The sequence below is a fragment of the Pararge aegeria genome, chromosome 10 (genome assembly GCF_905163445.1).
Source record: "Pararge aegeria chromosome 10, ilParAegt1.1, whole genome shotgun sequence".
Taxonomy (NCBI): Eukaryota; Metazoa; Arthropoda; class Insecta; order Lepidoptera; family Nymphalidae; genus Pararge; species Pararge aegeria.
Genome location: NC_053189.1, coordinates 8,023,160 through 8,042,615, shown reverse-complemented (window position 1 = coordinate 8,042,615; position 19,456 = coordinate 8,023,160). Strand labels below are relative to the sequence as shown.

At 35.5% G+C, this 19,456-nt stretch overlaps 1 protein-coding gene across 7 annotated transcripts in view; it reads left to right on the top strand.

Moving 5' to 3' along the window:
• LOC120626821 (solute carrier family 46 member 3-like) overlaps positions 1-18,705 on the top strand; it is a 39,682-nt gene extending 20,977 nt beyond the window's left edge. Inside the window, exons 1-8 of one of the 7 annotated variants that reach the window (XM_039894580.1) lie at positions 4,378-4,398; positions 5,210-6,123; positions 10,732-10,891; positions 13,666-13,767; positions 15,145-15,282; positions 15,926-16,009; positions 16,970-17,126; positions 17,756-18,002. In XM_039894580.1, the coding sequence (XP_039750514.1) occupies positions 5,227-6,123; positions 10,732-10,891; positions 13,666-13,767; positions 15,145-15,282; positions 15,926-16,009; positions 16,970-17,126; positions 17,756-18,002 (1,785 nt within the window). In that variant the 5' untranslated portion in view covers positions 4,378-4,398; positions 5,210-5,226. The other 6 variants (XM_039894577.1, XM_039894575.1, XM_039894578.1 and 3 more) reach the window with 6 other exon arrangements.
• The last annotated feature ends 751 nt before the right edge of the window (positions 18,706-19,456 follow it).

The following is a 19,456-nucleotide window of genomic DNA, read 5'->3' as shown; positions in this document are numbered from 1 at the left end:
ATCGATAAATTCTTACACTTCGAAACCGATTTTAATAATTATATTTTGCATGAGCCGTATTTTAATTTGGTAATAATAAGATTTAGAAAACGCACTTGGGTGTATCTTTATCCATATGGGCTAACTAAATGATTCGTAATACTAGGTACACATAGGTACTACAAAAACATAGGTCTTTAGTTTACCTAAAAAAAATCTGAAACTATTAAACTATAAAAGCCTCAAAAACTGATTTTGTATCGAATCCTTTTTTAAATTAAAAAATATTTTTCAATCATAATTTTAAGGCATACAATAAATTTTCCTTAAAAAAAGTCATTTTGATATCAAGAAAAACTTATATAAACTTATATAAACCTTGCTTTGTTCAGTATGTCGTGTAGTTTAGGAGATAATAATTATTTATTATTACGGGATGTATGGAGAGTATACGTCTATGACTAAGGTATCTGGCGAATAAAACATTAGGCTAAGACGTTAACGCGAAACCACGGGAAACAGCTAGTATGTAATACGCATCATGAAGGCCTGTAAGTTTTAACAAGCATTCGACTAGTTAATATTCAAAGCAAAAATTAAAACTTCGTACAATAATTAAAAATTAAGAATCTTGGTTTTGCTACTTGCTTTTTTAAGTAGGTACTTAATATTTATTCAGTTCTTGTTCTTAAGACTTTTTATCAAGTATATATATATATATATTAGTAACTTGTCTTTAATAAGGTTCCTTAAACCAGTTAGGGTTACTAAAAAATGCTGTTTTTGGGGACATGGTCTATTTATTATAAATGACCGCTTTTATAGATTTTTGCTATGTAGTGCCTTGTATTATATTCGGTGTAGGGAGAGTAACTCGGACTATTGTAGATTTTACGTGCGTATTTCTGTATGTATATAAATACAAACTCTTCTTCTTCTTAAACTTAAAAACTAGGCTCTTATTGGTATAGCCTTTTCCAACCTTCTCTTTTCATAACCCTCTCTTGTAACTCTTTATAAGTTCCCACCTCAAACTTTATTTTTATTTGTCCCACAAAAGCCAACCTCGAACGTCCTCTTCCACTCTTTTCATCTACTTTTCCCTGAATTCGATTTGTGATAAATTCATCATATCTCAATATGTGGCCAATGCATTTTCCCTCTTCGGTTTTTAACGTCCTAGTTACTCTAGACACTAGTTAGTACTTCTTTATTTTCCAATTTTCTAAATCCAGCTTATTCTCTCCATTCGGCGCCAACACCACATTTCGACTGCTTCTAGCAGTTCTATTTCCCTCTGTGTCATTGTCCAAGTCGCGTTTGCATATATTCTATGCTCCAGATGTAAGATTTTATGATTTTACAAACTCACTTCATCCTATATATTTATATTATTTTGCAGCAGAAAGTATGATCATCATCATCCTCCTGAGTATATCTATTAATGAACTAACACTGGGTATAACCCTGGTTTAAGTCCTGTTTTTGATTACAATACAAAAGTAAACATTTTTTTATCAAATCCTAAGTTTTAAACTTTGGATGTGGGGACCCTAATATGTATTAAGTGGAAATAGTGGTCGAAAAATTAAAATTAAGCATGATTATTGCATTTTTTATTACTATGTTTCTATATAAAACTTATTTTTTATTCACCGACTCGACAAATATTTTTTTGCTTGTTAAGATGTAAATCATTGACATTGTGTAAGCATAGGTCGCAATATATTTATTTTATAGAAGTTTAGGTTAGTATTCTTTTTATTATTATATAGATGGATGAATTATTAAAAGTATAAAATTTAAGGGCCCATTGATAGTTTTTTTACAGTTTTTATTTTACAAGTCCTCTTTCTTGCAACCTTGATAAGGAATACGGAATCGGCGCGCGAGGCCGTTGCGATGACACTGCTATATAGTTTTTGTTAGCTCTTTCTTGTGTTGATGTCCTCAAGGCTCATCATACAATGCTTGCGTATCCGCGTACAATTTAACTTTGTAAAATATAGGGTAGACTGCTCCAAAAATACGCAATTAAAATTCAAACTGTTCCAAATCACATAAAATAATTATAGATAATCAGTTTAACTTTTATTTTGTACTCAGTAATCACATCTTTCATAATGTTATATGAAATATAACTAAAATAAACCATGTTTTTGGAAAAATACAAAAAAGCTCTGCTCTTACAAGAGCAGCTTATTATTCGTCGACAACTACTTGATTTAAATACTCAATGAAATAGTAAGGGTAAGAATATTTGTAGCTAGCACATGAGTTTTCACACTATCACGTAACGGTATAAGATTAAAACTCTTCTGAAACTAACAATGCCTAAATTGCGAATGGCCTTAAAAAACGGGCGCATAAAATAATTGAAACTTCGTTTGTCTTTTGACTTATTATTCAGACATTGAAGCTATATTTAGTTGATAAAAGTAAAAGTTGTTCGTAAAGGAAAAACGGAACCCTAAAAGATTTCATTCACTTTTTATCCATCTAAAGGATTTTTTAAATTTTACTTCTTTTGGCGCGATAGGTAAAAATGATGAGAGTAAATTTATACGATGCGTGCGCGCCGTCACAAAAAACTGACACTCTGAAGTTTGACAGTGTACACATTCAATTGTCAAAGTTTGAGTCTCAGACTCCGTCAGTCACCGGAATGATTCCGGATGATTTAATTGATTCAATTGTACAAAGATCTCAAATTTTAATGATGAGTGAAACTTGGTTGTCCGATAATGAATCTATCAGTATTCCAAATTTAATTATGTTTATTATGTCACAATTTTTTCAATTATGTCTCATAGTATTTTTATCTTGTTATGTCAAAGAAGTATAACTTGTTTTTTTTCTTCAGTATTTGCTTGAAACTTCGCTGAATACTAAAATTAATTGTCTCTTTATTCATAGAAGACCATTATTAACTCTTGTTAAGGCCAGTGGATGTCCGAAAATCCAAAACTGAGACATTAAAAATAGCGGAACTGCTAATCACAATATTATTGGACTGTCGAAATTGGACCATCAACACCTTTCCACCATAGAACCAGTGTTAGTAGCTGGTAATAAAGCATTTTGTGTAGTTCCTAGTAGTAGTAGTAGTGGTAGAGCTTCTAGTGTTGTGTAAGAGTTCATCCAGGAAAGTACTACTTCCATGCTTATTTCTGCTGCCAAGCGGCATTGCTGCAGGGCTTTGTTCGAGTCTGAAGGGCATGGTTGCCGGTATAATGATATGCATGAGGCTTAACATGTCCACCTTAAATTGATAGGCACAGAGCACGTTGCAAGACTTCTTCCAAGCATGCCCTGCGAAGTGTAGCTCTGTAAATAATCATTTATGTCAGGCATTGACGGCCGAATGGCGCAGTGGGCAGCGACCCTGCTTTCTGAGTCCAAGGCCGTGGGTTCGATTCCCACAACTGGAAAATGTTTGTGTGATGAGCATAAGTGTTTTTCAGTGTCTAGGTGTTTATATGTATTTTCTAAGTATTTATGTATATATAATTCATTAAAATATTCATCAGTAATCTTTAGTACCCATAACACAAGCTATGCTTACTTTGGGGCTAGGTGGCGATGTGTGTATTGTCGTAGGATATTTATTTATTTATTTATGTCAGGCTTTACCCATAAACATTAAACATGATAAATCAAGTAAACAATATTATTACAAAAACATTAAATTAAGAAAAACATAGGCGATGATTTTCCTCTTACTATCAGGTGGACCATCTGCTTCATCTGATAATCATTATTATTAAAAAGAACTGCAAAGAATCGCAAGGATCTGTTATGTATTTCATAAATCATGGATCCGAACGAAGGGAATAGGCAATCGCAATCCATCTGAGGCAGCAACATCACTTACATTCAGGTGTGTATGCTGAGAAGCGAGAGTCTATATTATTAAAAATAAATTGCGCGTGTCCGTCAGGTAGTGACGGAAATAATTTTGTATTATAATATCATCCTTGCATTACTAGTTCAGATTCTGTATTGACAGTCTCTGACAATGTAAATTTGAAGCAATTTTGTATTTGTTGTTTCTTTTTAAAATGATTAATTTTATTCTGTTCCGAATTCTGTATAAACATATGTCACAATCATGTTTTCAAATACATTGCCAAAATTCATTTAGTTTCATTCAATAGATAGCAGCATTCACAAACGCCGACCGGTACAATATTACCGGAAATTTTGCATAGGTACTGCAGACTGCTCAAGCATTAAATTAAATTCTATTCAAACTGACGTCACTCAGATAATCATTTAGAAACATCCGTGTCGTATCTAGTTTAACAGATGTGCTTACAATGATTTAATAGAAACAAAAAGCGAAACATCTCACATTCCGTGACTAAGTTGGCAACAACGATATTACAGACACGAGTAAAATAAAAACATTACGACTAGGTAAAGTTAATTCTGTCCATTCAGACGATTACAACAAGCACGCAGTAATCATGAGATGATTACAACGTCCGGTTTTTGCGGCATTAGAGCATTTATCAATCAGAGGTACAAAAGTTTGTGGACGGAAAATTTTTAGGTAGCTGAAACATAACAATTTCATTTTTTACAAATGTTAGTGAACTGAATATTTACCAAAAAAGGGAAGCTAGTTAATCGTGTTGTTTCAAGTAAATTATGTCATCATCAGTAAGTTGTGTCATAATCATTATTATTTTCAGCCTTTTAATGTCCCATTAGCCCTATCTCTAATGATAAAGAAGGGTTTACACCTTGAACCTCAAAGCTGCACCAATGTGGATTAGAAAACTTTAACGATTAAAATTCATTCTACTTCTAAGAACTTTTAAAACTTCAAATCTGTTTGTTTAGAAGGCAGATTCCACCGTGTAGAAGCCGGCAAGACACTCAGCACTTGCTCTATTCCGCTATCAACATCTTACAATCATATCTTGTGGTAGATGATAGCGGAGCTGACTCTATCGATATCGATCGACAAACGGAACTTAACGTGCTTAAACGCGAGGGTGGACGAAACAAAACATCCGGCGTGGTAATAACAATTCCTTGAAGGATAAACTCAATACCTAATAATTTTGCACAGTACTAAAATGTGAACACCAAAGTAAATCTGCTGACTACACAACCAACGAGTTAGCTTGCAAAACCTTAATAGTTAGGAATTAAAATTTAGCTTAAATAATGTATGCAAGTAAATGAACATAATGTTAAAAGAGTTATTTTTTTGTTTCAGTTTCTTGATCCGGAATCATGCTGCGTGACGACAAAAAGTCCCCGCAAGAAATAAATGCCACAGAAAAATCATATAAGGCTAATGGAGGCAATAACTTAATTGCAAACGACGCTATTAGAAATAGTTTCATCAAAGATAAAATAGACAAAGAAAAAGCGCTTGAAAAAAATGAAATAAAAGACGATGACAGTTTAAAGGGCCTTAATATATTTCAGAAGGCCCGACTTATGATGTCCTTGATAACGGTTGAACCGATTTTAGCATGTTACGTTATGCCCTCCGTTCTTTCGGCTTTAGCTACACAAAACTTATATTTGGAAAAGGCTTGTAGAGTTAACCTGGGTTTTGGCGATCAGGTCTGTGATGCTTTAACCAAGCGGCAAACATCTAACTACACCTTGGAAGAGGAAGCAGTCCAGACATTAGTGGCATCTGTAGCTGGGTGGAAAACAGTGCTCCAATCATTCCTGCCGTGCGGGATATTAATATTTCTTGGCGCATACAGTGACAGAGTTGGGCAGAGGAAGTTTTGTATGCTGCTTCCGATTGTTGGCGAATTTTTGACCAGCATAGGACTTATAGTGAACACTTATTTTTTCTATGAACTGCCTGTGGAAGCTGCTGCTGTGACTGAAGCAATATTCCCAGCTTTGACCGGAGGCTGGTTTACGATGTTTATGGGTGTGTTCAGTTATATAGCGGATGTGACTACAGAGGAACAGAGGACGTTGAGAATAGGAATAGTAAATCTATTCTATTCTGTAGGAGTGCCAGTGGGTGCAGCTCTTAGTGGTATATTAGTGCGAAAAATTGGATTGTATGGTGTTTTCTCATTGAGTGCGACTCTGTACGTTTTGAGTTTCATATATGGATACTATAGGATTAAAGAAGTTAAAAGGACTGACCTCTGTGTGGTACGTATTCTATATTTTGTTTCTTTCTTTCATGTAAATAATCCATATTTTGAATTCACTGCAAGTAACCCCTAGATTTCATTCTCACCTGGTGGTAAGTGATGATGAAGTTAAAGATTGTAGCGGGAAAACCTGTAAGGGTGTGGCTTGATTTGCCTTTTCTATATAATTTTAATAAGTAGTGGTTACCAGATGAACTTGTTTATTTCTAATTATTAGTGTTAGATTGTATTCTTGTATCTATGACAACTGCATTAGTAATTAAGCCTTATCAGGTAGCTATCTCAACGATCGATGGTAATAGACGCGTTGTGACGCACAAACAAACAACAATAGCAAATGTCCAAGATAAATGTCTGTACTTTGTAGTGTTATTCTCGTAAGCGAAAATACGAGTAGATGGTCAGTTTGTATTCACTATACGTGTCCCGTAGCAAAGGATAGGGTAGTGTGTTATAAGTATGGTCTCAAACGTCGTTGGTGGTATTAACACAAAAAAACAAAAAAGAAAAGATTAACCTATTTTTTTACAAAAAGGCACCTACTTCACTAATTTTATCATTAGTTACATAAAAGATCATTTTGAAAGAGGGTACTATAAATGTAAGAGAAAGTAGTAAGACTAGAAACCATTAGTCAATATAATTTTTATAATTTTTATTAGTGTTTTTACCTACACTTGGAGGAATTATCAATTTTATAAATTTAAAATGCATATTAAAATTTTCGGAACCGACAAGATTTGAACCTGCGACTCTCTGGCAATCGCGGCAGAGAGTTTTAAATTTATAAAATTAGTCAATATACATTCGAATATTTTTATCGTATAGTCTTGAATAAAGATATTTTGACTTTGACTTTGACATTAATTGTAATGCCTTGATATATTGTTTACACGTGTATGTGTGTGCGTGTGAACATATGTCTGAATTATTGCTTTATCACTATCCCTACCTTAATCGTTTTTATGCTGCTATAGTAAACTTTGACCCAGTTTCACCGCACTTGGCCAGCGAACACTCAACAGCCAAAACCCTTCTCATTTTGAGAGGGGTTTCTGTTACTCGTGCCTGTGATTGGTTGATCGTGATGATGAACTATGTTTGTGGTAGGTTCTTTGATTGCGCAAGTTTGTCTGAGACCTTTTTTATTAGGCCGTCTTTTATGTTTTTTTTTTTATATTTTTGTTTTAGAGAGAGAGGCTCAGTATAATATCGGATACATCACGTAACCCCCGATTCACAATTCTTAGGTATTACTCAGATAACGACATTCATGATCGTTTCCTGGGTTTCGTTAACGTGTCTAAAAGTCGTACGTCCGACACACTTTAGTATATTTTTTAGGGCTTGCCCATCTTCAAAACTCTAGGAATGCCGCTGGATACATGCAATAGGAAACAGCCTTGAAAGAGGGTAGAGTGTCATCTTCAGTTATACAATAGGTTACGAGTTCAATGACTAAATAAGATCGTCAAGCATAACAATAAAAAAAGGTCCATCAACTTGACCCACTCAGATGTCACTCTCGCTTGAAAGGAAGGACGTGGCCTTATGCTCTGGGTATTTGATTCAGATGTTCTAGACAAATAGTTTGATTTTTCAACATAAATATTTGTCTAGTTTTTACCAGATTATTCAGCATATTTTAAGTGGTTCGATTTGTAAACAGATAAAGTTTATAGGATCAATACCTTGTTTGTTCTACCTTTTTAAAATTTTGTTATACTTAATTTAAATTTTTTAATTTGTTTAAACCACTTTATTGTAGAACATAGGACATACACACGGGAAACACTTTCTTATATATATAAAGTGCAAAAGGTGTTATCGTTAAAAGTGATCTCGTCCAGGCTACCTAAACTAACGGAATAAGGCAATCCGGGAAATCACAATTCAATAGAAATCATTATATAGATTTACACATTAAAAATTCCATTAAAAATTTAATCAGATATTAAATATAATAATATATACAGTATTAACATATATACTGACAAATAGTGCCTCGTGAGACGAGTCTCATAAATGTCATCAGGGAGTGTATTCCACATCGTAGTCGCTTTTACAGTAAAGTAAAGTTTTGTGGGTGTTCAAAATAAATATACGAATATAAAGCTTTCCACCCCTTAAATAATTTAAACCATTTGGACCATTTAGTCAGCGCACGCGCATAATGTTAGCATTTTTTCAGCTTGCTTGCTTTGGATTTTCCTTTCTGATAATATGGTTATTTAAGGCGGAAATCATATTACTGAAAAACAAAACACTTAGCTTCTGTCCCTCCTCAAAATATAGCGTTTGTATACTGTCTCTAGGTGACTGAAGGGAAGTACCAACTACCGCCATGGTATTGTATTATGTATTGGCGTAGTGGGCAGCGACCCTGCTTTCTGTCTTTCCCACAAATGGAAAATGTTTATGTGATGAACATGAATGTTTTTCAGGGCCGTGGTGTTTATCTGTATATTACAAGTATTTATGTATTTTTTATTCATAAAAATAGTCATCAGTCATCTTAGTACCCACAGCACAAGCTACGCTTACTCTGGGGCTAGATGGCGATGTGTGTATTGTCGTAGTATATTTATTAATTATGACTTCCGTAAAGCAGCTTTGCTGTGTACCGATCTGAATGACGTGGTATCTGGTGCAATTTAAGGCATATATGTGAGGCTTAAAATCTACACCTCGGGTTGATAGACACAGGGCGGGACGTCGTAGAACGTCCAAAGAGCAACATGTTTTTATGCCATGGTTTTCTGCGTACCAAGTGCAAGTGGACCATTAGCTTGGTCCGTAAATAATTACTACAATAAAAAAAAAATTGTCTAACACAAATGTGTGACAATAAAGGCTATAATTCTTTCTGCTTTCTTGAGATTGTATTACGCCTGGAATCCAACAGACAATCTGAGCCCTGGTATAATATGGAGGATTAATTAGTAGGTTCTATTATATAATTGCTTTATAACGGCTTCGTAGAATTTATGATTCTAAGAACACAATAGAAAAAGGTCAACGCCAATTATGCAACTTCAGCACTTATCAACAAGAGGATCTTCAACACATAGATATAATGAGAATCATATTTGCTATCAACGCTGTTATCGCATTCAGTAGTTATCTGCTCACGGTCCTACGTTTGATTCCCGAGTTTGGTAATGTTTTGTATTAGGTACACATTGGTATTATCTTTTGCCGCTTGGGTCCAGCGGTGCGGATCGTGGGAAAAGTCGCGGGTTACAGATTTGTCTGGCTACCACGGATAACGTATTTTTGCAAATTAAGAGCATCGTCTTTGCGTATATAATCATAAGTAAACGTCTTAAAACTGCCACGTTAGTTTAGTGCTTTGTATGTGGCGGGGCGTTTTCACTGCTCTTGGACACAATGCACTGCATATGAGATTCACTGAGAATGAGGATTCCGTATGTTCTTAATTCTATGGGTTAGGTTTTATTTTATGAAATACCAATACTTGAATAAATCGGTGTTGTGTACACATGGAGTGTATATTGAGCCGCCGGTTCTGATCATTCTCGAGAACATCATAATTATCGTTAGCACCGTCAGGCCAGCGTGGCGGGTCTATGCCAAAATTAAATTCAAATTCGAAATTCAAATATTTCAAGTAGACTCTATAAGCACTTTTGAAACGTCAAGTCTGTTTTTAGTGACTCTTCCACCGGTTCGGAAAGCAGACACTACCCAGAAGAAGCCGCAAGAAACTCCAGTTGCTCGTTTCTAAAAATTTACAATTTAACATTAATTTTAAGTAAAAGATATTAAGAGGAGCTGGATATTTCTGAGCAACCTTATCATTATGAAATTCATCAATGGTATAGTAGTCGCGATGTATTAAATATGTTTTAACACATTGTTTAAACATTTTCATTGACTAATGAATACTATAGTAACTAACTAAAAAAAAAACAACTATAATAATAATAACTTAAAACTAACATAAACTGAAAAATAAAAACAAACATATGTATCGATAAATAATTAAGATACACAGTGTAGAAGGTAGATACATAATTTAAACGAACTACAGATATCTATATTTACAACTTATAAATGAAAACCGAAATAATACTTTAGAGGCTATAGAAGTACATTATTTACTGCCCCTGAGACTTATCTGTGAAACCGTAACGCTAATAGTTTTTGAGTAAACCATTGCCATAGTTTTCACTGATACTGTCCTTCATGACCGTTAGAGAAGAGTGGCGAAGTATTGTCAAGCGAGCCACAAAACCCAGATGACGACCACGACCAGTCTGTCAAGACTGAAACGACTAAGAAGGTCCTTCATGATGTCCTGTCGTACATGAAGTGCAAAAGTAAAATCAAGTGACTGCTGTCACTTTATTCGGTACGCGTCGCATAGCGTAGGTACTAAGCACGTTTCGGTCTTTAATCTTCAATAGGGTTGTCGTAAGTAATGAATATCTAATATATAATAATGAATATATAATAATCTAGAATGTTTTGAATAAGTTCGTATGGAAAAATAAATATGCTTCTTTTGATTTAGTTACACGTTGTATAATATTTAAATTAATTCAATCAGTAAAAATCAATTCTGTTCTTTGTTTCCTTACAGAAGAAAACCAACGGTTGCTGCGAGTGGTTGCGGGATTTCTTCGACACACGATACGTCAAGGACACGTTGATGGTTGCGTTCAAGACCGGCCCTAACAACCGCAGGCTGCGGGTTATCATGCTTGTTGTAGTCCTCTGTGTTGTTATAGGACCCATTTATGGTATGTTTTGGGACTAACTCTACGATAAGTTTTAGGACTAACTCTACGATAAGTTTTGGGACTAACTCTACGATAACTAATGGTACTAACTCTCCGACTAACTCACAGAAATGTGTGTGAATAGCCACGATGTATTATAGGGATTATATTGCGACAATTTCGGAATTTGATAGATTTTTACTTCACGTGCAATGACCCAGCAATAAAACAATGAAACACAGCTTTAAAAACGTGCTCAAGGAAAAGACATTCTAAGCAAGGCAAAAGCAAAGAAATTTAATATCCGTCATGATAGAGAAGATAAACCTACCAATAATAAAAATCCGCATGAGGAATCAGGAAATTGTTAAGAGCGAGGAATATAAAAGCCCGAAATATCTCTACTGGAACCGGAAGATGATGTTATTATATTTTTACGTGATAAAAAAAAGTATCTTATACCGGTGTGTTTTAACAAAAATTAATATTGTTTTTGCCGTATCGTGACAGATCAAAAATATTTGTCACCTGGAGATGTCGAACGAGGTGATTAAGACGTGTTTGTAACGGAGAACAGGGAGCAGTGACTTCTTTCGCTACTACGCTGATCAGATGGGTTGGTTGCAGTAGAGGGTACTGCAACCAACCCGTCTGATCAGCGTGGTGACGATAGACAAACCCTCCCGTTGGCCGAGGCCTTTAGTCTAGCAGTCGACTATCATATGCCATTGATAAATATTTGTTAAACCTTACCTAAGTATTTCACTTATATCTAATCTTAATATAACAGTTTAGGAAGCGTCCATAATTTTTTTTTTTTAAATATTCTGTGAGATTTTATTCATCCCCCTCCCCCATCCCCCAATCTCACGTGAGATTTTTCAAAACGTGGCTTTCTTACGTAAACGCGTTGGACTGTTATTGTAAAAAGAAAAAAACAAATGGTATAAAACAAATATGGTGGTTTGACAGTCAGTAGATGTATAAGGTTGAAGTATGAATAAAATTATTTTCTTTCAAACGAATTAGTGAATGATCTTAATTGTATTACGATTGCATTTATTCTTTTGTTTCAATCAGAAAAAAAATATATTTGCCGAGACACCCCCCCCCCCCCTCTCTAACATAAGATTAGATGAAATTTGACTGGACTCCCCCCCCTTAAAAATCTCACGTATTTTATGAACGCCCCCTTATTAGGTATCTGAAGCAGTGATAGCCTAGTGGTTAGAACTTCGGCCTCACTTTCGGGGTGCCGAGTTCGAATCCCAGCACGCATCACTAAGTTTTCTAAGATATGTGCGTTTTATGCAATTAAAATATCACTTCCTTCAGCGGTGAAGGAAAACATCGTGAGGAAATCTGCATGCCTGAGTTCTATATAACGTTCTCAACGGCGCGGCGTGTGGAGTCCTCCAATCTACACTTGGCCAGCGTGGTGGAATACGTAGAGCCTTTTTATGTGTAGGAAACCCGTGCCCTGCAGTGGCCCGGTAATGGGTTAATATCCTGAACCTGTTGTGGAGCAGTATAGAAACATACCTCCATATTTAAACATACATAAAGAGATTGAGTTTTTCCTTAAAGTAACTAACACTTACCTAACAGTAGGTAATACTAAAATAATACTGAAGTAGGTACCCCTACACGAATTATTATGCATTTTTCTTGTTTTGATAAACACTTAGCCACTTCGCTTTTGTCAACAGAGAATACCACATCCTGTTATGTATAAGTAACAATAGTTAGTGCATACTTGGATTATTTGATTGATAAATATACCTACACCTTGTTGGTATCCAAAATGTATATAAGTTATACCTACTAAGTGGGTAGAAACATACATATTTAGTAAAGTGAATGTAGGAAACTTAAAGATAGCATAGATTATCAATAGTTTCAAAGTCCTTTAATGAAAACAAAAGAATCTACTAAGTTATACAAAAGCTAACAGCTACACAAATCAATGAGATATATGGTAGATATATCACGAATTGTTTATGCTTATGTTCTTTAAGATTTGTATATTATGTCAGGAGTTTATTCTCCGGAGCTGTTTTACAGCCTTAATGGGACGATGTAAGGTTTCCTGGAAACCTACTAGAGTGACTTAGATGCGATAACTTTCTTATGAATTTTGTCATCTTTTTAGCAGAAGTTTTCTTTAATTACCCTTTTCGGATTCTTTAAGCGAAACCTCTTTATAATCGTTGTGATTTAAAACTCAATGAAAATAAAATGCGTCCCGATAAAGAAACAAACACATAAATGAATAGGAGCGAATGGGAAGGGGTACATTACACATTTTGTTTTAGTTACCATGAAAACTGAACAGTGTTGTCATCATCTTTAATCATATCAACCCATTACTGGCCTACTACAGGTCACGGTTCTGCTCCCACAATGGCAAGGGTTTAGGCCGTAGTCCACCACGCTGGTCTATTCGGGATTGTTGGACTCCACACGCCTTTGAGATCATTATGGAGAACTCTCAGGCATGCGGCTTCCTCACGATAATTTCTTTCACCGTTGAAGCAAATGATATTTTTAATGCTTTAAACGCACATAAATTTGAATAGTTAGAGGTGCTCGGATTCGAAATCGGGCCTCCGAAAGTGAAAACGAAGCCTCTAAGCTATCTCTGCTGCAACCTCAATCTCTCGTAGCCTAATTTTCAGAAGTTTCACTTCTGCTTTGTGTGCATTGCACAGAATTTTTTAAAATTTAATTTAATGTTTCGATTCTTTTAGGCTGTAACTAATAACACACTAAAATATGCATTTCAATTATTTCAGGTGAAATGTCAGTAATGTATCTGTTCACGCGGTACAGGTTTAACTGGAACGAAGTGGATTTCAGCATGTTTTCAACGTATGCAATGTGCACTTCCCTAGTCGGTAAGTACACTCATAATGTACCTAACGGCCTAGATCAGGGCTTCCCAACCTGGGCGCCACTCCGTAGAAAGTACAGGCATGGGCGTACCCAGTTTCTCGTCTAGGGGCAAGTGAGATTTTTTTTTAGAAAGCCCTCTGTAATCGATAGTGAAGCCTAAACTGTATTTTTTTTTCATTTTTGTCTGTCTGTCTGTATCTTGGTCGCCACACATTTTCATGAGTACAGGTGCAACGTGAGTCTCTTTTTCTGTACCTACTTCAAAATATCAAGAAAAATAATCTTATACTAGACTTTGCGCAGCGGTGTCACTTGTCCCACTTTGAGAAATTGTGTGCAGATCATCAAGCTCAGCATCAGCTCATTGTTGGGGTAGTATTATTCTTCTTAATTCTTTGTTTAAATTACTTACCTATTTATTATGGTTTTATTAGTTTTATTATTACGAAGATGTTTTATTTTTTACGCCTATCTGCCTCACTAACAAGAACCTATCTATTTTAACTAAATAGGACAAAATTCTTAACTTGTAAGTGCGCTGCTGCCTTGATAAGGTTGAGAACCCCTGGCCTTGACTGTATAATAGCCTATTGTGTGTTAAGCGCGTCGCCCACTGTCAAGCTAGACATAGCCAGTTCTTCTTTAGGTACATACTATAAAATATAATCGCTCCAGGCATTAGAACGCTTAGATCTTTTAAACTACGCAATGGATTTTAACGCAGTTTTCAGCAATCGTCATCATCACCGGCCCACTACAGAGCACGGGTCTTCCACAATAAGAAGGGGTTAAGAACATAGTCCACAACGCTGTCCCAGTGCGGATTGGTGGACTATACACGCCTTTGAGAACATTGCAGAGAACTTTCAGGCATGCAGGCTCCCTCGCGATGTTTTTGAAGCAAGTTCGCTTCAAATTATCTAAAACAGATATTTTAATTACCTAAAACGCACATAGCTTAGAAAAGTTAAAGGTGCGTGCTGGGATTCGAACTCGGCCTTCCGAAGGAGAAGCCAAAGACCTGACCAATATCACCGCTTCTATTAGTAGAAAGTAATAAAAATACTACTGTGACCATGTATGCTTAGCCAAAGTTAAAACGACAAATAGTTGTGTGACTTAAACACCTAATGCATTTTAACACTTCCTTTGGCTGAGCTATCCTCTATTACATAGCAGGTTTTGAAGGGTTGACCCTTCAAAGCTGCTATCGATAGACGACGATAGACGTCCAATGACGACCAACAGATAGAAAATACTTAAAAAGTGATTTTGACGTATCGGGAGTATCTTGGTACCTCCGCTACGCGTTATGAGGCATGCAAAAAAAATCCTAACACATCAAGGCCTCGAAAATTCTAACCTAACTTTTTTTGCAGGAACCTTGTTCTCAGTGGGGGTGTTTAGTCACCTGCTGAAATTTGACGATGCAATCATCGGAGTGATATCTTGCACCAGTAAGATATTGTCTGGCTTTATGTACGCGTTCGCGACGAAAACCTGGCATATTTACATAGGTTTGTACTTCCCTCCTTCCCATATTTCTTTATATTTCTACCAGTATATTAATCGGTTATAAATATATACCAAACGCGGCTTTGTTCTCGTGGCTATTTGGTGGTATCACTTTTTGTTAAAAGTAGGAAATTTCATCGATCGCACGGAATCAGCAACTTCTGAAATTGACGACTAACTGAGCGAGTGTTTTTTTTCTTTCAGCAACAAATTTTAACCTTTTTTCTGTCAAACTAATTTTAGTGTGACTAATGACGACTGTGTAAAGTTTTCAAGATGGTCAAGAGTAACTTTCTTATCTGTTTTGCGAACTGTAATAACTTAATAGATTTAAGGATATAGTTTGGAGCGCGCATAACTCTTCCCTGAAAGTATCTACCGATTTCAAGGTATCATCGTCTCGACCAACCAATGTACGCTCGGCTCAGACCTCCTCTCTCATAGAAAATCATTATCATCATCATCTTCACCATCATCATATCAACTCATTGCCGGACCACAACAGGGCACGGGTCTCCAATGCAGATTTGCGGGCTTTAAATAAATGGTCAGATGTTAGTGATAATCTGCAATGCAATTTCCGCTTTTATATGATTGTAAGTTATCATACAATTTATTGAATCATTATTATTGTTTTATTTTCAGCACCTCTGATTGAAATATTTAACGGCACATCATTTATTGCTATGAGATCAATGGTGTCGAAACTCGTGGAGAAGGACGAACTAGGTATATTTATTTTTATTCATAGATTATTAACATTAGGCATCGGTAAACCACAGAACTAAGAACTTATATATAGCGGCGTGCATATAGGGTATGCACTAAGTGGGCAGATTATATTAAAATGAAATCTTAAGGGTAGGCTTTTTATATTTCGTACAATGCTCTTAAGTTTTCATAACAAGTCTGAGAATTTTTTGGTGTAAAAATGAATACAAACGCAAGCTTTATGCTGAAGCTGTCATGAAATGTAGAAATATTTTCTGCAATATTCCTTATTACGGCTACACCTAGCTACTCTAGAACTGCCAATCCAGAGTTTTCCAGGAAAAGTCTTCGGCGAGGCTGAAACTGAAGCCCTCGTGAAATGTAGAAATATTTTCTTGAATAAGTATTCCATAATATCGGCGACACCTTTAACTTTACAAAAGAGATGCCAATCCAGAGTTTTCCAGGAAGTCTTCGGCGAGGCTGAAACTGAAGCCGTCGTGAAATGTAGAAATATTTTCTTGAATAAGTATTCCATAATATCGGCGACACCTTTAACTTTACAAAAGAGATGCTAATCTAGAGTTTTCCAGGCAAAGTCTTCGGCGAGGCTTAAACTGAAGCCGTCGTGAAATGTAGAAATATTTTCTTGAATATTCCATAATATCGGCGACACCTTTAACTTTATAAAAGAGATGCTAATCCAGAGTTTTCCAGGCAAAATGAACTCATTCTTCGGCGAGGCTGAAACTGAAGCCGTCGTGAAATGTAGAAATATTTTCTTGAATAAGTATTCCATAATATCGGCGACACCTTTAACTTTACAAAAGAGATGCTAATCTAGAGTTTTCCAGGCAAAGTCTTCGGCGAGGCTTCAACTGAAGCCGTCGTGAAATGTAGAAATATTTTCTTGAATATTCCATAATATCGGCGACACCTTTAACTTTATAAAAGAGATGCTAATCCAGAGTTTTCCAGGCAAAGTGAACTCATTCTTCGGCGTGGCTGAAGCTATGATGCCGTTGGTGTACGCGCCGATGTACACTACAGTGTACACCGCTACCATCAAGTCCTTTCCTGGAGCCTTCTTCCTTCTCGGCGGGGGCCTTACTGTGCCGGCTGTACTTATATTCATGTAAGTACACTTACGTATACACTTGAGTGAATTAGAGTATGGTGCTTTGATGTATATCCATGGTCGTACCCAGCTTCTGAAAAACTGTATTTTTTTGCATTTGTGTCTTTCTGCCTGTATCTTGGCCGCTATACATTTTTTAAAGACTTCATACACGGGGACGGACAGTTGCCTTCCGCTGCGAATATAGCTATCATCACGTTTCGCTCTTATTCAGAGTAATCGTACTGTTAATTCGGCTGTACGCACATAATACAAATTAGTTCTAGCATGGGCAGGAGACAATTGTATCCCCGTTGAAAGGATAAAAAAATTATCTTCTCCCACAGCTTTATCAACTCTTAGAGCATTGGGGATATAATTTTTGTCTCTAATTTGTGTCTTTGGCTGTGATAGCCCTGCTGGTGCTCTTTTAAAGTTTAGCACCAATTAGACAGTGTCAAATTGTGTTTTATTACCCGGTCCATACGCAACAACGTCAAAAGTCTATGACGCTATTCGAACGCCAAATCATTCTGTTTGTAGCACAGCACATAACTCTTTAAATTAGTCATTGTGCATTGTACTACAAGCGGCCTCTATGAGTTTATTGACATCAGCATTAACATTCTAAATAAATTATCTTACAGATGGTTGTATTTGGCAAACAAAAAGCATATCAGTCAAACCACACAGCAAGATGGAAATGATAAAGCAAACTTAGAAGAGAAACAGGAGAAAAATGGTATCGATAATAAAGCTTACGAGGCTGAAGAGAGAAACAAACCTACATCCAAAGTCGATGCAAACTCACACGAAGAAGTTAACACTAACCTAAACCAGTCGCAAATTGAAATGGGCTTCACTGAGAGTATGTTATGCACGAGTAAATTGTAGACTTCAAGTTTATCGTCCCCCGAACTTATACTTACAGGGTTAAATAAAAAATACTACGAAGCTCTCGGCCTTGCGTTTCCTGTCATTAAGAATAACAACTACTACTATTAAAAATTCAGAAGTAATTTATTTCATGCATAAAAATTACTAAGTACATCGTCAGGGGTATAACGTATCTCGCGACTGCCTTGCGACATGCGTGAATGTTGCAATCACTGCTGTCAAACGTACCTTTTCCAAACAAAAAGTCGACGTTAATCACCCTGCGTGTTATTTCATTAATCTGCAAAGTGACATTAAACTGTCAAACCAAATACATGTGATTTGACAACGTTGCGTCTTCGGGTCAGTGACCTCACCATCGTCGTGGTTCGTGCGCTATGGCCGATATTACATTACAGACTAGTAACAAGTAATTATAAATACTCTAGTAAAGTATTGAATATTTAATATTACACCAACTATCAAGTAAAAAAAGGAGTAAAACAAAAGTTAGTTTTAACGTAAACAACTACAGGCTGAGAGCTTCTGGTATTTTTTATTTAAGCCCGTATAGCTTATGCTGTAACTTTTCCCTCACCTTTCTACTGTGAAATAGTATAAGAGTGAACGGTAAATTCATACCTGTCTATTAATACTGTTATTCAAATTTTTTTAGTATTAAATAGCTTAATATACTATAGTTTATGTTATATTTTATAGTAAAAAAATATTAAGCACCTATTAATTATTAAGTAGGTATAATTGTAATACATATAAATAAGTTTTCTGCGTGATGAAATATTGAGGTATTTTTAAACGTTTCGTTGTTTACATTACGTGTTTACAAACTTCAAGATCCTTAACGAAGTTATTATACCTTAGAAGATAAGTCCCGTGTTCTGTAATTTTTTCAACGGTTCTCTTAGATTATCTATTTTATTGTCTTATTATGTAATCAAATCTCTTCATTACATTTTAAAATAATTTATTAAAATAGAATAAAAAATATCATTCGAAATCTTGGAAAAAGGTCACGAAACTGAACCCTTTTTTTAGTTCTCGCAACACTATTTTTATAATAAATTATATCAAATAAATCAATTAATTTAGGTTTATACAGTAGAAAATTATTAAAGGTTTGTTTACATAATGAGTCAAGTACGAAATAATGAAATATAGCCAAACCTCCACGAGTATATTTCAATTGACTTAAAGCCTATGCGCGTTAATATTGACGAGATTGTAGTGAATTTACCTGGTTTGAAATTTTTCTTTATTTACATTTTATCAGAAACCAGTCTGTGATATAAACATTATTTATAATTAATTTAATGCTAATTTAAATAGTTAATATACTTAGTAAAATTAAAACAACATTGCTTACTGCATTTGTATACAAAATAAGCTACGAGAGGAGGTACCTACTGCCAGAGTATTTTTTTTCAAAAAATAAATGAATATTACGTAGGTAC